Source organism: Tiliqua scincoides, chromosome 8 (assembly GCF_035046505.1).
Source record: "Tiliqua scincoides isolate rTilSci1 chromosome 8, rTilSci1.hap2, whole genome shotgun sequence".
Classification (NCBI taxonomy): Eukaryota; Metazoa; Chordata; class Lepidosauria; order Squamata; family Scincidae; genus Tiliqua; species Tiliqua scincoides.
In genome coordinates, this window is record NC_089828.1 from 36184662 (window position 1) to 36205466 (window position 20805).

Genomic DNA, 20805 nt, shown 5'->3' on the forward strand with positions numbered 1-20805 from the left:
GGATAATGAATGGGAGGAAATTTCCACTTTTGCTAAATTATAAACAAAGCTCACTTTCCCCCACCATCTTACTACTGGGCTCACATTTTAAGAAACAAGCTTCATCACATTTATCATCTTAACTGTCAGTATTTGCCCATTGCTTAGTTTTAGAAAACAAGCCTAAGAACAGCCCCACTGGATCAGGCCATAGGCCCATCTAGTCCAGCTTCCTGTATCTCACTGGCCCACCAAATGCCTCAGGGAGCACACAAGATAACAAGAGACCTCCCTTCCATCTAGCATTCTGAGATATCCCACTTCTAAAATCTAAAACTTGTAACCCGTGATAGACATTTCCTCCAGAAATTTCTCCAATCCCCTTTTAAAAGGCATCCAGGCCAGCTGTTATCACCACATCTTGTGGCAAGGAGTTTCACACACTAACTACATGCTGAGTAAAGAAATCTTTTTTTTTTCAATTCAATACTCAATGTTAGCAGATGTCCCATGGTTCTGGTGTTATGTGAAAGAGAAAAGAGCATCTCTTTATCCACTCTATTCATCCCCTGCATAATTTTGTATGTGTCAAACATGTCCCCCTTCAGGTGCCTTTTTTCTAAACTGAAGCACCCCAAACACTGTAGCCTTTCTTCATAAGAGGTGCCTCAGTCCCCTAATCATTTTAGTCACTCTTTTTTGCACCTTTTCCATTTCCATGATATCCATTTTGAGAATCAACCTGAGGGCTGCCTGTTAACAGGTTGTAGGGTAGGCTTTGGCATCAGGTAAAATCTTAAGTGTTATGTACCATTGCTTCATATCTACATTTGTACTAGTCCAGGCCAAAGTAACTCCAAATGCAGCAGCCTGCATAAACTTGCAGAAGTCAAAAGCTTTTCAGAAAACTGAAGTGCTTGTTATATTTTTACACCCAGGATACTTGGTACAGTGGGCTTGCCTCCCATCAATCTTCCAGGACCACTTCCAAAAAGGGGATGGGGGGGGTGAGAGAGAGAGAACACAAGCACAGGCCTTCCCAATTTTAGTAGCAGCTTGTTAAGTCTTACATTTAATAGAGCATATCAGTTTAGCAGAACCCAAACCGTGTTTATTCTTGTTGCAAAGCACCACAATTTCTCTACCATTCGCAAGAGAAAGGCAGATAGTGTGTGTAGGAATGGTGCCTTGCTCTTACCCCAGAGCTGGCGCCATAGTACAAGACAGGGTGCAGGGGCCAACACTCTTGCATGGTGATTTGTATTCTAGACATCTGTATCTTGGAATTAGTTATGACTTGCTAGTTGGGCTGTAGAAGGAAGGCACCTTTTGGATTTTATGTGCACCTGGCAAGGTCTCCATCTATAGTTCAAGTGGTAGCATAAGGAGGGGGCCTACCTGGGCCCAAACCACCTACTGCTGTTTTCAGTCTTATCCAGTTTGTTAATACACTGTCACCAATGTAACTTAAATTTAAAACAGCCAGCTGCATATGCAGGATCGTAACACAGTTATGGTCAGTTTTGTGAAGGAAGCCAAAGTTATATTTCTTAAATTAAGAAGTGCTGCACCACATAAGATGATCTGCCAATGACAAAGATCTTTCTACCTCCTCTTCTGTGCACTGGATGACCAGAACTGCAAAACTAGCATAATAGAGACCCAGAGATATTCACATTTTTTAATCTCTTTCTGAAGTGATACTACTCAGCAATAACCTCACTTGCTGGCCAAACATATTGAATCTAGGACAATCCATCACTCTTCTGTCTTGTATCCTACACCCATCCAGCTGGCTGAAAACACTTCAAAGAGTGTGAGATTGTTTTTGCTACTAAACCCAACAAGATGGGAAGACCACTGCAAACACTGCTAAAAAGCAGGATCTGAAGTTCAGAAGAATGCTTTTTTTTAATACTGTATCTTTAGAAAAAAAATTCCTGCAAGTAGAAATCTAGGGCAAAAATGATATACCAGTTTTCTACTTGCATAGCATTTTTTAAAACGTAGGGTAACACTAAAAAATGTGACACTTCACCACCATCTTAAAATGGTACAGTCTATTCTGCCCCCTCAGGACTCTGTCCCTTCTGCTGCATGTCTTGGCTGAGGAAGGGGGTAGTTGTAAAGAAAGCCCAAATGCTCAGGAGAAAGTACCAGGTGGAGCCTTGTTGAAAGCTAAAGTGCAGAAACAAGCCTGTGTTAAATTCTGCTACTGTGGTTCAGAAAAAAAGGCAGCCCTGTGTCACCATCTCCACTGTGCTAAGATTGGAGACTTTGTGACAGCATCTGGCTTTTGTGGGAGTGTGTGTGCACATATGTTAGGCATAGGATAGGGAGCACGGACTTCTTCCTTCAGAGAAAAACTGGTTGCTCCTGGCCTGTCAAAAGGCGGTATGTTGATGCAGGCATAGTTTTGATGTGGACCTGAAAAAGGGAGAAAAGACGGTGCTGCCTTACTGAGTTAGGATATTGGTTCACGTTGCTTGGAATTGTCTATACTGACAAGCAGTAGCTCTCTGCTGTTGCAGACAAGAGGCTTTCCCAGCCCTAAGGGGAGATGCCAGGAATTGAACATGGGACTTTCTGCAGGCAAACCAGGAGCCTCCCCTGAATTACAGCCCATTGCTGTGCTGGTTTGCAAGCAGTGGAAAGTGGTCGCCTGCTCTTAGTTCAGCTATAGCACCACCACTGTAGGTGGCCAGATGGGGCAAGTACTTCCATTGCCTCCAACCCAGCAGAAATTGGGTGAAAGAGGCAACAGGTTTGCCCCTGGCCTTATAAAACTATTGGATGGCTCATTAGTCTGACCAGCTCAGTGGGGGCAGACTTACCTGCTTCTCTCTACACCACATTTACCTCTGGATTTCCTTCTATTTTTTTAAAGCTAAAACTATTTTCTACCACTCAGACAAATGAGAGAGCGGGGTGTGTGTGTGTTTTTCCCCTTGAAGCTTTAGCTTGCTCACTCATGTGAATTATGTAGCCAGTCCTGGTTACTACCATAGCCTCTAATTGGGACTCAAGAATGGGATGGGGAAAGAGTCAATCTCTCACCTCACTGACAGCCTGTGTGAGGATCTGGATGATTTTCTCATGGGGCATAGCAACCACGCTCTGCCCGTTGATCTCGATGATACGGTGCCCCACGCGGATGCCACCCCGCTCAGCAATCCCACCACGCATAAGGCTGCAGATCTGGATGGAGTACAGGGAACGGAGTATTAAAAAGATGTACATTTTGATGCGATTGTGGCAGGGACTGATTGATGTTGAATGCACTGAGAAGTTAAGCATATGGCTGTATTTTGTCTGGATAGGTAGTTACTCCAAAACCTGACAAGAAAGGTCTATTGAAAAATGTTTTCCAGCTGTTGGTTTCTCCATCTGTTTTCACAGAATGAGAGTTGGAAAGTGCTCCCACAAGATCTTCTAGTCCAACCCCCTGCCTGTAGCTGGAAATCCTCCTAGAGCAGGGGTGTCCAAAGTTTTTAGCAGGAGGGCCACATCATCTCTGACACTGTTTTGGGGGCCAGGGAAAAAAAGAATTAATTTACATTTAAAATTTGAATAAATTTACATAAGTTTACATAAATGAATATATTAAAGATGAACTTATCTGAATGAATGAAGGTCTTGCAATAGCTCAAGGTCTACAAAAGGCCTTTCCTTTGCTGCTGCTGCTACTACTACATCACAAACGTGAAACAGCAAGCAGTGGAAGGAGCCCTCATCCCACAGCTTACACGAGAGGTCAAACAGTTGACTCGGGCCAGTGTGGGCTCCAGCAAGTCTCTGGAGGGCCACAGGCTCATTGGAGACTGGAAGCTCCCTGAAGGCCACATTGGGAGTCCTCGGGTGCTGCAAGTGGCCCCGGGGCCGGGGTTTGGGCACCCCTGTCCTAGAGCATCTCCAGCAGGTGCCTTTTGAGCCTCTGCTTGAAGATCTAAATACATCACCCCCACTTCGGCCAAACTGGGAAAAGTTTGGTGCGTTTTTCCCCTTTCTTCACTAAGCTGGTAACCTGGTCTACTCATTCATGTCACTTAAATTACTCACAATGCCGTTTTCCACACAGAATCCCAGAGGGTATTTTGTGTCAGGTCTCCGAACAATGGCAGTGGTGACAGGGGGGCAGTGGACCACGTTCAAGGTCACTTCGGTCTGATATTTCAAATCCTGGGAAGGCAACAAGGAAACAGAGATTGGAGAGTCGAAGCCTGTATCATTAAACATGATGCCTCAGCTTGTCCAGTCTTTTTTATTTTTCAAATGATGCCCATTTCAAACAAGATGCATTTGGCTGAAATCTGCATTGCTCCAGCTGTCATGGGGATGGGTTAGGTGTGGCCCTGAAGCCCTACCTCTGACCCCTGCAAATCCTGCTCAGCTCCCCCATTTCTGGGTCCTGAGATTTCACTACACATAGCCCAAAGACTACTCAAGTCTTTCATTTCATAAGGACTACAAACTTGGTTTGAAACAAAAACAAAAGGCAAAATATTATTGGGATTCCAAACTTTTGTGATATTTCTACACATGCTTGATACAATTATCAAATGCACTTGAATCCCTATGCCAGTTTGTTCAAAGTAAGCAGCAGGTCCCACAGCTCAGCAACAGAGCACATGTTTGGCATGTGGATTTTAGAGTCAATCTGTGACATCTCCAGGGTGTGCTAAGAAATTACCCATCTGAAAGCCTAGAGAATGGCTGCAGGCAATTCTGGGTCCATGGACCAACTGACTCAGTAAGAAGCAGATTCCCGTGTTCATAAAAACCATAAGTGACCTCTTTTCTCCTGCCCCCTCCAATGTCACAGGTCCCATTCTCAGGCTGCTCACCCGTATGATGCTCTGGCATGTGCTAAGGGGTAAGCCCACCAGGCTAGTCCCATTGACCGACATGATGCGATCCCCAATGCTCAGCTTGCCTGACCTTTCAGCTGCCCCTCTGTGCATGAGATTGGCAATAACCACTGTGGGCAGGATGGAGCCCCAGCCTGACTCGACGATCACCACACCAAGGATCTCCCCCTTCTGTTTAGGGATGATAACCTGCAGGGTGACACCAGAACACAGGAAAAAGGAAGAGAGAGGAATCAAAGAACGAAGTTGTAGAAACTGATGTGATACTAGCTTTTCCCAGGTGATCCTCCAGATTCAGCTCTCCCCTCCCCTTTGGCCATCAGACTGTAATTTTACACGAATTTTTAATCCTGCTATTTCCAGATTGTGATTTCTATGCCACTGGGGTTTTATTTTTTGGCATATTTCTCATATTCATTTTTGTTTTTGTCTCCTGTTGCACTCTGCTGATTGGATTAACTGCTCTCTGTTCATCTGGAAGTAAGGGTCAAAAATGCCTTAAAATACATCACTCTATATAAACTCTCCTGGTAGGGTGAAGTCGGCCAAGGAGCACCAGCAATCTTGGGAGTAATCCCTCAATAAATAGCTCAAGGAGTTGCTTATGTTTGGCCTGGAGAAGACTAAGGGGAACCTTACAGCACTTTCAAATCTCTGAAGGGCTGAAGGGGACAAAGAGATTAGACTTAATGGACTTAAGTTGCAGGAGGGGAGATTTCAGTTGAACAAGTTCTTAACAGTAAGAGTGGTTCAACAATGGAACCAATTTCCCAGGTAAGGGATTGGGTGCGCTCTCCCTCCCAAAAAATCTTCAAGCGGAGTTTGACAGCTATTAGTTGGGGAAACTTGTGCTCTGGAATTCTTGCACTTGGGTAGGGAGCTGAGCTGAATGGCCTACAACACCCTCTCCAACTCTAGGGTTCAATGAATCTTATCTGAAACACGGTTATGGCGGTGGTGGCGGTATACGCAGGCACAATAATCTTATGTCAGAATGTATCCCCTTTTGTATCTGCACCCAGGACACAACCATTGGAGCTACTCCATTCAAGCCACAACAACCCTGCCCAGTTGGCCAGCTGAGAGGCAGTAACTTGTCAAGGCAAGTCCACCTCAAGGCACACTGGTGATTTGAACCTGGGGTGCCTCTCCCTCCAGTTTGATTCCAACAAGTGAGAACATCACACTACCTCCACATGTTTGCCTTCTGCTGGCCCTCTCACCTCTTCCCCCCACCCACCCTTCAAACAATAGAGTTTATCCAGTCTTACTTTCTTACAGTTCTCTTGCTTGGAGAAGTGAGCCAAATCCCCATTGTACTGCTCTTCCCCTTTAGCCAGAGCTTCATCATCATCCTCACCCTCATTGTACTGCTGGGGATTGAGCTGGCTGGGGTCAATACCACTGGCGCGCAGGAAATGCTGGTAAGCCACGCTGAAGGCCTGGCCAATGGCTTGGGCTATCAGCTGGGCCTGAGAAACAGAAGGTCACAAGATGGTAAATACTGGTATGGGAATGGCTGATGCCTCAAAGAGAAGTTCACTGCATGTCATTAGGAACAAAATAATCCATGTTCTACTCCAAGCCGAGCGTTATGGCTCACTTATCCATGTAACTGTTTCTTCCACATCCCTGGAGAAGGGACAAGAAGCTAAGTTAGGCATACCACCCACTCTGCACTCTACCCTCTAGCCTCCCTGTCCCTGCATTTTTCTTTATGGTCATAAGGACCAGAAACCAAGGCAAATAGTTCCTACTGTCTAGAAGATAAACTCCCTTGCTGGCTCAGACCAAAGGTTCACTTAGCCCAGCATTCCTGTTTCCCACAGTAGTCAGTCAGATACCACCAAGAAGCTCAAAAGCAGGACACCAAGGCAACAATTTCCCTGTCATTTGACCCCTAGGCATCCAAAGGTAGACTGCCCCAAACATGAAGGTTGACTAATGGCTGTCAATAGATTGTTCTCAATAAATTGTTAATAAATATCTGCAATTATTTTCCACATTTTTATACCACCCTTCCTTCAAGGAGCTCAAGGTGGTGTACATTATTCCTTCTCTCCTGTCCTCACAACAATCCTGTGAAGTAGGTGAGGCTGAGAGATGGTGACTGATCCAAGGTCACCCAGGAAGCTCCACTGCTGAGAGGGGGGATTTGAACCTGGCTATTTCAGGACTAAGTCCAACTCCTAAACCACAACACCATCTTGAAGTTATTATTTGAAGTTTCTTTGTTCACTGTTGAGTTATTTGGAAAAAGAGAAAAAAAAAGAGGCAGAAACTTACTGATTGATTCTCTTACATACAACAGAATATTGCTGTTGCCTTGCTGGTCCAACTAATTTAGGATTCTGGGAGCTCCTAAGAAAGAAGCTGCACTCAAACAGTCTCCCATCCAGGTTCTGACCAGGCATAACACTGGTTAGCTTTAGCAAGGCAATTGCAGCATATGCCTTCAGACCAGAGTCTGGGAAGAAAGAAGCTGTCCTAGCACCTGGAATTCAGAGGTAGGCGGTCTCTGAACCTGGAACCACTTACAATGGCAAATACATAATGATAGATTCTAAGCTTATTATCCAAATTGTTCATGAAGAAGGTAAGAATATATATATATATATATATAGGCTTGCACACAGACAAGCACACCCATAGCCCCTGAGGTTCTTGCCCCAAGCTCACATCAGCTGAGTGGAAGACGTGGCAGATCATTTTGTACAGCTGCTTCTCAGCAGAAGAGGCCACCTGGCGAGGCAGTTTCCGACGGGCCATCAGTACCACAATATTCCCAATGTCGGCAATGTAGGAGATTGTCTGCAGCGGATGGTCCATCATGGCTTCCTGGGATGAGGTGGGAGAGAGAGAGAGGTCAGGGGGGGCCGAAGTTACCAATTGCCAGGATGCATCTTTGCCATGGGGCCCAAACCCGAGCGATAGTGAGTGGAAATTAGGGCTCTGCCTTGAACAAAACCCAAGGAGCCACCAGACGCTCCAGCTGTCCATATGTACCAGGGATTATTCCCATTTACTTGTACCCCTCCCTGCTCAGTCACTGTCCTGGGCTTTTGCCCTTGTGGAATGCTCTGTTCAGATCTTATCAGGTTGCCTCGCCTGAGCTGTCATTCATCAGGGCTGAGCTCCCTCGCAAGTAAGTGCTTCTTAACCTGAAACTCTGAACAAGGGATGGGCACATCGCGTCTCTGGTGCACCGATGCATGTCAATGGATGCGCATGAACATTAGGGTGTTGCACAATGTGCAGCCAGCCATTTTCAAGCACTACAGCTCCTGACGTCTGTTCTGAACTGTTGTGGGATAATTATGTTTTTCCATTACAGCCATAAGCACAGTCTAACCTGATTAAGGTTGCAATGCTAAACACACTTTCCTTAGGAGTTGAAACTCCACTGAATACAGCAAAACTTACCTCTGAGTAAACATGCATAGGATTGCACTGTAGGTCTGCCTCATGCTTCCTCTTACTCTGTTGTAAGGCTCTCAAAGTCCCCATTTTGACCTTACAAAATTGTCATTCTTCAGGGTTCAGCTGCCTCCCCAGAGTCTAGAACAGGGGTCTCCAAACCCTGGCCCAAGGAACAGATGTGGTCCGCAGCAAGCCTCTATCTGGCCTGTGGCCAGCCTCTGGTCCCCTGAGAGCCTCTGGCACAGTTGACTAAACATGACCAGACCTGTGCTTGTGGGGTGGGGGAATGGGGGTCCATTTAATTATGTGTTTTATTTCTGTGATGTGTATTGGTGCTTGAATAAATCCTAGAAATTTGAGCCCATTCATTCATTCATTCATACATTCATCTAAGTTCCATCTCTAACATATTTATTTAAATTTTATATTTAAATTTTTTTTTCTGGCCCTTGACACTGTGCCAGATATTTGATGTGGTCCTTTGGTCGAAAAGTTTAGAGACCCCTGGTCTAGAAGTTACACCTCAGAGAGGGGGAAATAATGCATCTCATCTCTAGGGTGCCTGCATAGATGCTCATGTGCCAGGCGGTACACAAATCAACTATTTCACATACAGTGCGTGGCATTGGCAGTCTGCACCTGCCAAAATTGAACTGTTGATCACCTATGTAAGATGAACATTTTTCTACAACATCTTTAACCTGAAGAACAGTTTTAGTATCCTGGCTTGAACTGCCTCCAAACTGGGAAACTTGGAAAGTACAGAATCACTCTCTTTCTCACTCAAACACACACAGTGTGTCCTCCAAGACTAAATCAACAGAGGATAGGCTATTGCAGAGCAAAAATGTATACAGCAGAGAGCACTGTGTAGTCAAGTGGGGGAAGACACAATCTAAGCAGTGATCCTTGATATAACTAACAGTGGTAATATAAGAGTGCCCCCATTTTCATCTGTGAAATGTTAGAGAGCATTCTGAAGTACAAAGTAACTAGTCAGTTAAGTGCCTTGCTCTCTACCGTTTCCTATTTAGGCTGTATGTCAGACCAAATGTCTTCCGGGATGCAGCTTTCAGGAATTCATCTGAACATTCGCTTTGGTGAAACATGAGACACAGTAACAACTACAGTCATTTCCGGAGTCACACCTGTGAGTCTGCCGTCAGGACCTTGATCCTCTGCGTGGAGATAAAGAGGTCCACTTCAGTCATGGGTTGTGATTCGCCTGCTGGTGCCTGTACCACAATGCAAATGTTGTCAGGAACAGAAGTGGATGCTGCTGAGAGACAGAATGCTTGAGTCCTATTCCCACTACTGAACATGATGCCCACTGCACAGAAGATAAGATTCAGAGCCTAGCTGGATCAGACCAAGGGTCCATTAGGGCCCCCACTGTAGGCCATAAGATGCTTCAGGGAAGCCCACCAGCAGGGCATGAAGGCAACACCTCTCCCCTGACCCAGCATTTAGTAGTCAGAGAAGACTACCCCATACATGGTGGTCCTATTTGGCTATCATGACTAATGGCAGGCCTCTGTCAGAAGAGCATGGCAGGATCAAGACAAAGGCCTCACACAGCCAATATCCAGTTTTCAACACTGGTCAACCAAGTGTCTCTAAAAAACTCATGAGCAGAAAATGAAGGCAACAGGCCTCCCCCGCCTTTCCTTCCCACAGCAAGTGGATTCAAGGACAGAATGAACATGGAGGTTCCACTCAACTCCCATGGCAAATAACCATTGATAGGCCTCCATAAAAAGAACCTTGCTGGAGCAGACAAATGGCCCATCTGAGCTAATATCTTGTTTGTCACAATGGCCAATCAGATGCCCCAAATGGGAAGCTGCAAATGGAACACAAAGGCACAGCCCTCTCTTGTCTCTGCTCCCCTCACTAATCCAGAGAAGCATATCTTGGAAGCTGGAGTAGTCATGAGGAAGAGAAAGGAGGTTTCTCTTGGACAAGGAGCCCTCCCATAAAACACGCCTTGCTAACCACCAACCCCTCCCTCCACAACCCACAGAGCAACGCACCGCTGAAGCTAAGCATCTCTCAGGTCACTGTCTCACCTTAATCCTGTCCACAGCTTCCTGAGCCTGGGCCATGCGGATGCTGGTGGGAGGGTTTCTCTCTGAGACCAGCTGAGTGGAGCCCAGATACTTGGCCCCAAAAATCACTCCATCCAGCAGATCCTCAGGCTCACAGGGACCTGGTACTGAGACAACCATGATGAAGGAGTTTAATGACATAGTACTGAAAACACATATAGAATTATCCACAGGTTCCACAATGTTAGCCCAACTCAACTCAAAAGTTTCTAGCTCTCCTGAGAATAATTTGGAGCCAAATGCGGTCTGCAACAATGCTCCATGACTTGTTTCAAGCTCCTATTGACCTAGTTCCACGATACAGCAGTACTGTAGCATTTTTTCAAGCATCTGAAAATGTATTAGGTGGTTTATACTACTGATAACCAAAAATATAAAATTATGCAAGGGATGGATAGAAGGAAGATATTTCCCTCTCACACAATACCATAAGCAGGGGTCATTCACCAAGATTGACTTTGGCAGGGTGATCAGAACAAAAAAGGAAATATTTATTTACCCAGCACGTGATTAACCTGTGGAACTCCTTGCCACAGGATGTTGTGACAGCACCTGACCTAGATGCCTTTAAAAGGAGATTAGGCAGAATTATGGAGGGAAAAACTCATCACAGGTTACGTGGCATGATAACTGTATGCAGCCTCTGGGTTTTCTCTGAGTGTCAGGTGCAAGGGAGTGGCAACTGGATCCAGGTATCTTGTTGTCTTGTGTGTTCCCAGAGGCATCTGATGTACCACTGTGAGATACAGGAAGCTGGAATAAATGGGCCCTTGGCCTGATCCAGCAAGCCTCTTTTTATGCTCTTATGATACCAAAATCCCTGCCAGCAGGCCGACAATTCAGTGTAATGGCTGGGACAGGGAGCCCCCTCTCCACTCAGCCGCCTCGGTTAGCCTAATCTACCTCACAGGTTAGCTGTGAGGGTAAATCAGGGAGAAGAAGGAACCCTCTAGCCAGTGGTTCTCAAACTCTCAGGGAGTGTTTGAGCCGCAGTGTGTGCAGGGGCGGGGGGAATGCAGCAACGTGATCCGCTGGATCGTGCCACTTTAGAGGGGCACCGGGGCTTGCTACCACTTACCAGAGCCTGCAGCAGCCTCTTGGGGGTGCAGGGAGCCCCTGTGCCAGCCTTTGCAGGGCTCCCCACACTGCAGAGACCCACCAAATTGCAATCGCAACCACTTCTGATTTTGTGTTCACGAAACCAGAAGTGGTCACAATCACAATTTTGAGGGTCTCCACAGCAGGGGGAGCCCTGCAGAGGATGGCGCGGTGGCTCCCCGCACCTCCCCGGGAGGCTGCTGCAGGCTCTGATAAGTGGCAGCAAGCCCCTGCGCCCCTCTAAAGCAGCATGATCCAGCAGATTGCATCGCTGCCTTCCCCCCTCCCCGACCCTTAATGGGGCAGAGGCCAGGGATCTCTGGCTGGGGTGTCATCACGCCCCAGTTTGAGAACCACTGCCTCAAGCCACTCTGAGCCCTTTGGAAGAAGGATAACAAAAGATTAAATTTAAAACAAGAGATAAAACAGTAGTGTTCATGCCACATAGTAGACAGAACTTTGGACTTTGAACAGGGAGAGCTGGGTTCAAGTCTCCACTTAGCCATGAAGCAAACTGGGTAGCTCCATTCTCTCTCAGTCCAACCTACCTCACAGGGCTGTGGGAGAATCAGAGGCAGAAAACATGCACATAATATGTGACCTTGGTCCTATCACTATCTTTTCTTCTTGCCTACCTTGCAAAGCTGTTGTGAGAATAAAAGGAGGAGGAGTCATGAACACCCCCTTGAGTTTCTTGGAGGAAGAGCGTTAAAAATGTGAAAAATTAAAAACTAAACAGTGTAAAGACAGTGCTCAAAAAATGGGATGAGAGACTGCAACACAGACATGAGAAGAGTAAACAAAAGCCTATGCAAGCAAACCTGGCATTAGACCAAAGCTCAAACTAGTGTCCAACTTCCAGGAAGTCCACAAGCAGAGGATGAAGGCACTGTTGTGCCTCGGTAACTGACATTCAAAGATGGATAGACAAAACCTCCATGGTCAGAGGCAGTCTAACTATTACGACACCAGCAGCTGATGGCCTGTTTTCCATGAATTTGCCATAGCACTTTCAGAACATAACAAGAGACTTGCTTTAACATCTATTGGTACAGAGAGCCCTATTTCCTTTCTCATTAAATCCACACACAGACCTGACTTCTGCCTCTGGGAACCAAAATTCCTCACTCACCTTCCTTGTAAGCTGGTAAGGAAGACAAATCAGTTTTTTTCTGTTAAAGAGAGAGAAAAAATAGCATTGTCTAAAGCAAGAACAAAGGTAGCAGAAACACAAAGTACAGGAGTCTGCTTTTAGAAGTTGGATGCTCAACATTTCTGTATCTTGTCCCCCACCTCCCCCTTTTATAACTGGACTTAAATTACAGCTGCAACATTGAGGCTGCAATCCTAAATATGTTCACCTGGGAACAGATTTTCCACTGGGACTTACTTCTGTATAGATGTGCACAGGCTTGGGCTGTTAGTCAATTTATCAACTAAAAATCATTTCCATTTGGATAAGTTCTTATTCAAGTGTGCTTGTGAGGGGGGGGGGAAGCAGGGAGGATTCCCCCCTTGCTTGTTCTCATTGCCACCTTCGGTTTGAGAGTAGTGGCAGTGGACACAGTACTCCTTTGGACCTTAATAAAGAACACGGTTAATGATGAATTATAATATTACCTAATTATTTTTGGAACCCTGTGGCCAAAGTCTTTTACACGCATTCACGGAAATAAGCCCCATTGAACAAAACTGGGCTTACTTCCAAGTAGACATGCATATGATTGTGCTATATTTGTAGGGCCTCCCGTTTCTCAACATCCCCCACCACCCAGTTCCCAACAGAAGGGAGGTATGTGGGGCGTGTGGGAGGTTTGGCATCCGCAAAGCTGCTTGTCAGCTCACCCGGAGCAAAGGCTCCCAGACCTATGGTGGGCAGGACACCCAACACCACACAGATCTCTTCTCCAGAGGACTTGTTTCACCTGCCTTCTTAAGAGAAGAAACAGCAAGAGTCCATCTCAACAGTAGTAGAGGGTCCTGCTAGTTTTTTTCCCCTTCCCCATGTTCCACTGAAAATGAGACAACACCCTCCTCTCCCAGGTCCTTTGCGCATGTCAAAAGACCAGTAGTGTAGTTATGGGGGGTGCCATGGTCAGAACCGCAATGCGCCATGTAACCAGCCTCTCCCATAACGGCCCCTCCTGACACATTACAACACCTGCAGTTCACCACCCTGCCCCTCGTAGCTGTGCTACTGCAAAAGACTCAGGAAAGAGAGGGGGTTGAGGGCGATTGCAAATAATGGCTCTAAGTAAGTCAGCCAAGTCAGCACGTATGCACTCTTGCTCCTCCAACTTTACATTCCCCTTGTCCCACTGCAGGCTCCTAACTTCCCCAAAATGTAAAGTCATATCCATTAGCTAGGGGTGTTTAGGGCAAAAAAAATTACACCCTTCCCTGTTTATTGCTTGCCTTATTCATTCATTTGATGATTTTGTTTTGCTCTTATTTTAATTCACCTTTGTTTTTGTTTTCATCAGGTTACACTGCCTTTCTTACTTGTAACAGGAGGCTCCAGCTGGAGCACCATTGTGAAGCTGCCTCCTCACAGCACCCATTTTCATGACCTAGATGTTCTGGATGCAGCATCATCAGGTAGCAATGTGGGTAAAAAAAAAATGGTAACCACATGGGGGGAAAAAAGTGTGTGTGTGAGAATGAATTCCTCCATGGTGGTTACCATTTTTCTCAGAACAACCAAGACCAATTTTGCCAGCACTCCCAGTAAGAATTCATGCAAGTTGAATGCTCACAGCTATCTCTGGTCTGCCAGGTGGCTCATCCCCGTGGCTTGATCCTGGTTCTGGTGCCATCCACCCTCGGGGGTTCTCCCAACTGTTGACTTCCAAGCTAGTGTCCAATGAGGCCTGGTCCTCCTGACTGTCACCCTGTCTCTGAAACCACCGACAAGGTCCTCTCCTTTCCATTCTTTCCAAACCACCAGAGGCAGAATCCGGAGGCCCCTCAGGAAACCCCAGGGTCACTGGTGCCATGGCACTCGCTTGGGGTGGGGCCACTTGGCAGCTTGTTCTGGCCACTGCATCCAAGCGGGCCAGGGGTGTTGGGGTGTCCAGCTCTGCAGGGGTTCCCCTTTCGTAGCTCAAAAGGCTCAGCACGGCCTCACGATCGGTCTCAGCAGAAAGTAAACTGGGGTTATCCTGGCCCCTCGGCTCATCAGTGGGCTGCAGGAGCCGATGGGAAGCCGCTCCCAGGCCATGCCCCATGGCAATGTGCAGGGGACAGGGGGCACAATCCTCCTGGCACTGGTGCTGGGCAGCAGACTGAAGCAACGGACTCTTGTCTCCATCCAAAATGAGTCCCTCCTCGCCGTCTGAGGCAGGCAGCAGCCCATCTTCTGAGGTGGGAGAGCTATCATGGAAAGTGGGGCTGAGTCTCTGCAGTTGAGCAAGGAGGCCTTGCAGCTGGATGTGGTCAGCCTCAGGGGCATCCTCTCCCTCTAACTCCATCAGCAGCTCACCCTGATTAATGCCAAGTGGAAGTTGGGGGGTGCTCCCCACCTCCAAGTCCGTGTCTGGACTCCTCATCCAAGTTCCGCTAAGATTTTGGGCTGCAGCATCGGCGCCATCTCCCGCGGTTCCCATCATGTTACTGCTGTAGAAAACAGAAAAGATTAGCCTCCTCCAACAATAAATTGAGTAGCGGAGGGATGATCAGATCAAGTCTGCAATTGGGGCAAAGGGTTCAATCCCCTCCCCTTGACTTCATGCCCTAGTCCTAATCCCTGCCCTCCCATGGCTGGCATTTAGGAGGACCTCCACTCCCTGAGACACACAGGTCCCAAATATGTGTTCAACATCTCATCTAGTTTGTTCCTCATCAGAAGTTTGACAAACTGTGCTCTAGTGGCTTTGGCAGTAGCAGAAGAAGCAGCAGAAGAAATAAAGGGAATTAAATAGCAAAAAAGTTGAAGCTTTTACCTGGAGTCTACAACACGCTCTTCTGTAGTTCTCTGGGGGTCAGAGTCTTGGGGGTCCAAAAACCATTTGCGCCCCTCTGTGCTATCTAGGCCACTTTGTCTCTTAGCAGCTCCAGGACCACAGAGCCCAGATGTCATGTTTAGGGGCACTGGAACGGCCTGTAAACTGCTTCCAGGGGAGCTGGGTTGCTGAGGAATGGAGGGTATGTCTTTGCCAGTTTCAGAAGGGAGCTCCTCCTCCTCTTGTTCCCTGTTCTCCTCTAAATCCATGGGAGGGGGGTCCAGGGGCTCACGAGGTGCTTCCACAGTTGCGTCTGTCTTGAAGTCCATGTTAACCGTCAGTCACGAACACTTGCCTAGGTCCAGACAGGAACAGCCCTACACTTGAAAACAAAAGTGACACATCTGGTGTAGTGGCTGCACTTGGACAATACCAGGGAGACAGACCACTGAATGGATAGCTAGCCCTGCTATCTCAGTCCAATCTCCCTCAAAGGGTTGTTGTAAGGATAACAGGGGAACAAACATACTGTCCTAAGAACTTTAAAGGAAAGGTAACATTAACATCATTATTAATAATAGCATTACAACCAGGAAATCTGAGTTCAAATCCCAGCTGAATCACAAATGCCAGTAGATAGCTAGCTCTTAGTGTCATTCAATGAACCAGGGTTGTTTTGCAAGGATAATTTAGGTATACCTCATTAAGAGCCCAATTCTATCCAACTTTCCAGCACCAATTTAGTCGCAATACAGCTCTGACATAAGCAAACAAACGTTCCCTTACCTTGTGGAGGTCTTCGTGACTTACCTCCCCACCTCAGGATACAGCACACAGCGGCATCAGTGCTGGAAAGTTGGATAGGATTGGGCCCTAAATGTCTTGGAAGAAGGGCAGGAAACATAAACAAGCAAAGAATTTGGTTTCAAGAAGAGTTATCTACCATACATCTTGACTGTATGTTTTTGAAAAGGGAGTGTATTGCTAGTCCTCAAGCATGTGACATTTGAAACCATACAGGTAAAACCTGGTGACATCACAGAAGCCAAAAAGGGAGGCTGAGCAGGACCTCCAGGCATGAGAAGGTTGCTATTCCCTTGCCATCTCCTTAGCCGGCAGGATTGCCTCTCCTAAGATGGCATCTACCATCTATCAATATGATTAATTGGGATTTTTGTAAAATTCTTAAGGTAGCAAACAAATAAAAAAAGACAGGTTAAGGAAACAATAAATAACTCCATCTGAGTTCATTAGTTTGAGGGCTACAATGGTTAGTTGATTACAAAATTTAAAATCTTTAATCCTCATTTAGCAAACAGAAGACTGTTTTTTCTAAAAATGCTATTAATTATTTTTTAATACAAGTATTTACAGAACTCACAGCTGGCTAGTGTCATTTTAGCAGAGATACTCCTCTCTCATGCAGGAGGGATCCTCTTCTTCACTTACACAAGAAGAAAAGCTTCTCCTATGGCAATGTTAGCTACAACTTATGGGTACATCCTCTAGAAAAAAAATGACTCCTTTTCCCCTAATGCTCATAACCAGTTTCATTCATATGCAGACTCACACAGATCTATGCTGTAATTCTAAACACACTTACAAGGGCATTCACAGCCCAATCCTAAACTTCCCGGCACCCACGACTCCAACAGTGTCAAAATGGAGACTACCGGATCCAAAGGGCACCAGGCTAGCAACAGGAGTCTCGGCAATGGAGCCACAACATCAATGAGTCTCCTCGGATCTGTATCCACTTTTGAATTGGCACAGAGACAATGAGGCTTGTGTCAGGCTGCCCAGGCCAGGAGTGAGATTAGGATTTGGCGGCAAAGCTTGCAGCTGTCTCCGTCCCCCTCCCAAGTCCAATCTTCCCCTCCTTCCACCCCGTTCTGCCCACTCCATGCCTCCCCCTCACCCCAAAAATACTCACCACCGGCTGGTGCTGCAGGAGTGCTGTCTGCCCAGTCTGAGGCTCAACGCCGACTGGTGGCCATGGCCCTTCCTCTGCAGGTGCCGCAACTATGCTTTATGGCACCCAGCACCAGCACTGAGCAGCAGCGCCGACACTCCTAGCCCTCAGGATTGGGCTCTAAGTCCCACTGAGTTCAGCGGGACTGACTGCCAAGCGCACACATTCATGCATACGAGTGTGCTGTTAATCAGTTAACGAAGACATGATTAAGGCATCCTTCTCTGGGTGACCATCCCAGTTAACATATTTCCTAGCCACATACAGTATTCCAAAACAGAGATCCAACATAATTTAAAGAGCCCAATCTTATGCATGTCTACTTAGAAATAAGTACCGTTACAGTCAATTGGGCTTACTTCCAGGTAAGTGTGGATAGGATTGCAGTCTAAACCTCCCATAAAAAACTAATTAAGCTATCATTACAAAAACAGAACAATCGGTTCTGGTAGGATTAAACAGCCAGATGTCCAATCAACCAACTGAAGCCAACTTTGTGGACAGATGAGTTTTACAAAAGCACCTAAAGCTCAGGAGAGAGGGGCATACAGCTAATCAATTCAATGTAAATATATCTGCATATTAGCAGAACATCAGCTCTGTCAGCCTCTTGAGATGTTAAATGAAGTGGAAGAGAGCGAGGGGGAAAAAGGGGGAAAACACCAAATATACAATTGTAATATTAAGGGAAGGACTTCTTTCAAATTTTCACTTTTCAGTACATATGAAGGTAACGAAATGTGTCCAAAGTAGCTGAGGGTTGCCAACTAAGCAGAAAAAATTGGCTGGCCTGTTCTTGTGACTTTGACAATGGCTTGACCTCCAGAAATCCACAAACAAAGGTTTTGTGGTATTCAAGATTAACATCATTGCCTAATCACTGCTGGAAATCAAGCAACAGTTAAAGATATATATTAAGCTATTCCAGCAGCTCAGGATCTCAAGTAAGGGTCTTTCTCAGCACTACTTGGAGATGCCATGAATCAAACATGGGATCCTACGGAAGAAAAGCAGAAGCTCTAGCTTGTGCAAAAGCAGTCTGCCAAAAAAGCCAGCAAACTCCACTTGGGAGCCAGCCTCTCTTCCTTCTTTCACCATCTCTCCTGCTCCTGAAATACTCACATCCTAAACCAGGGGTGTCAAAACCGTTTCATACAGAGGGCCAAAGTTAGCATACAGGGCTCCTGCTGAGGGCCGGAAGTGATGTCATTAAGGAGAAAGTGACATCATTAAGCACCTAATGGCCAGAAATCAGACCTTGTTCTCATATAGAAACTCATTAACTACAAATGACAGAAGAGAAAATATGCAAATCTTGATCATATTTCAAGATTTGGGAACGTCCAGTTTTCATGTGGGCTGCCGTTTCAGCAGTAGCACCTCAGCAGCTGAGAGCCTAAGGGCTGGATAAAAAGCTTGGGGGGGGCATCCGGGCCCCCACGCCTTATGTTTGACACCCTTGTCCTAAACCATGGTCCTGACTAAAGTATGGATTTCCCTAAATCTATAAAATTTACATCCATACATATTGCCATGAAAATTAAGACAATATAAAAATGCAAATATAAAAAGGAAAACTTTTTTAAAAATTCTAATTCTAGAAAGATTGGAATCCTCGTAGCAAGTCTGCTGTAGCAAAAAAAAAAACAAGCAAAGAACTCTGTAAGACTAAAACTTACCAACCTACTGGCCCAGGAGACTTCAAGAGCTATAGTCTAAAAGCTGCAATCCTATGCACACTTTCCTGGGAGTAAGCCCCATGGAACACAACAGAACTTACTTCTGACATGCATAGGCTTGTGCTGCAAGGCTAAACTTCTACGCATGCTTGCCTGAAAGTAAGTCCCACTGAACAATGCAGGGTTCGGTTCTGAGTAAACCTGCTTAAAAATCACACTGTGTAACAGAAACAGCTAAGCCACAACTTGATGGAAAGTTAGTTTTCAGCTCTGAAGCAATTCCGAGTATTTACTCTGTGATCTACAGTGCCATCAACCACTCAGGGCACAAGCATACAGTGAACGTGGCAGGCTAAATCTAGGGAAAAACAACAACAAATAGATTTGGTCACGCCTTAGTTAAGGAAGGAAATGCGCACATTTTGGGTTTGTGTTTTTCCCCACTGAAATAGAGAAATAAGAATTGGTTATTGATTTCAATTGCCTTTTTAAAGGCTATTGTAAGGATTAAAGCTGCAATTCTCAGCACGCTTACCCAAGACTAAGTTCTGCTGAACACACATTTTCTTCTGAGTAAACATGCTTTAGGATTGCACTTTTAATTACACTCTCTGCTTCCCAGGCCTGTGCAATATATTAGCTGCACATCTCATTTATGTGAAGAACTCACATACATTTTAAAGCAGATTTTTTTTAAAGTCTTGTTGTCACTGGAATATGCAGCACAATTCCTATGCATGCCTACTCAGATGTCCCACTGGGTTGGGGGGGATGGTTTACTCCCAGAGTAAGGTTGCAATCCTCTACACACATTCCTGGGAGTAAGCCCCAATGAATACAGTGTAATTTACTTTTGAATAGTCATAATTAGGATTGTGCTGTTAGTGTATCTACTATTGTTGCAATTCTCAAATTACTTCCAAGGAAGTCAGCCCCTCTGAAATCATACTACCGAGGACACGTGTTTAGGCTGCGAGATTGCAAGCCTGAGCACAATTTCTTGCAAGTAAATCCCGTTAACCTTTGTAGAATTAGCTTCTAAGTGAAGTGGGTTTCAGATTGCAGTCTAATGCAGACAATTCCTATTCCCCCATAAACTCCACTGAGTTTGATGGGCTTACCTCCTCCAAGTAAGTATACACAGGATTGCACCCTCAAACAAGACCAAACCAAGTTTTTCCATCCAAGCATACCCCTTTCCTCCTTCAGTAAAGACAAGAATAGAAACTTTTTCTGTGCAAACTTACTTCTAAGAAAAGTTTCAGAGAAGACTGCACAAGGGATTTAACTCTTTGTGGGCTGCAGTGTCTTCAGAGCCTCTTTGGTGGAACTGCTCCAGACATAGCCAGGATCAGATCCACTCACTCCGGATCAGGACTGCTCAGATTCAAAAGTCCAGCCTGCCACTTTTTCTCTCCTCTACTCTCTTCCTGTTACTTGTCCTCCCAGATGGAACACGAGCTCAAAAAAGGATTCTGGGAGATGTAGTTTTTTGGGGTGGGGATAGTGGTTGTCCTTGGACCCAGGTGCCAGAAACCAACTTCCACCAACTTCCAAGCAGTGGAAGCCTGGCTATTTTTCCTTTCCAAGTAATGAGCAATGCTGTGTCACCCAGAAGTTTGCAAATTCCTTTCCCAAAAATCAGAAGCTGAACCAACCGAAATGTATCCCTGATCTTGTTTCAGTTAGTTAAAAAGAGGTTTTCTATTTTAAGTCAAGCTGTGCATTCCTTCCCACAGT

General features: G+C 45.8%; 1 protein-coding gene across 2 annotated transcripts; it reads right to left on the bottom strand.

Annotated features, from left to right (window-relative positions):
- Nucleotides 1-35: 35 nt before the first annotated feature.
- LOC136659465 (amyloid-beta A4 precursor protein-binding family A member 3-like) lies at nucleotides 36-20482 on the bottom strand. 2 transcript variants are annotated; one of them, XM_066636682.1, is made up of 12 exons: nucleotides 20313-20482; nucleotides 15415-15791; nucleotides 14230-15088; nucleotides 12606-12645; nucleotides 10337-10482; nucleotides 9416-9502; nucleotides 7527-7685; nucleotides 6119-6319; nucleotides 4824-5036; nucleotides 4039-4158; nucleotides 3037-3177; nucleotides 36-2406 (listed from the first exon to the last, which is right to left on the bottom strand). In XM_066636682.1, exons 2-12 carry the CDS (start codon nucleotides 15741-15743, stop codon nucleotides 2335-2337), a joined length of 2367 nt encoding a protein of 788 aa, XP_066492779.1. In that variant the 5' UTR covers nucleotides 15744-15791; nucleotides 20313-20482; the 3' UTR covers nucleotides 36-2334. The 2 variants fall into 2 exon arrangements, with proteins under 2 accessions (XP_066492779.1, XP_066492778.1); XM_066636681.1 differs by having other exon boundaries at nucleotides 15415-15796.
- Nucleotides 20483-20805: the final 323 nt, after the last annotated feature.

What these genes read in the sequence shown, in the direction of transcription:
- LOC136659465 (XM_066636682.1), bottom strand. Translation starts at nt 15,743, where the DNA reads ATGGACTTCAAGACAGACGCAACTGTGGAAGCACCTCGTGAGCCCCTG. An exon ending in GAGCGTGTTGTAGACTCCAG is followed by an intron (nt 15,089 to 15,414) that starts GTAAAAGCTTCA and finishes TGTTTTCTACAG; the next exon opens with CAGTAACATGATGGGAACCG. An exon ending in TCCTGACGGCAGACTCACAG is followed by an intron (nt 7,686 to 9,415) that starts GTGTGACTCCGG and finishes ACCTCATCCCAG; the next exon opens with GAAGCCATGATGGACCATCC.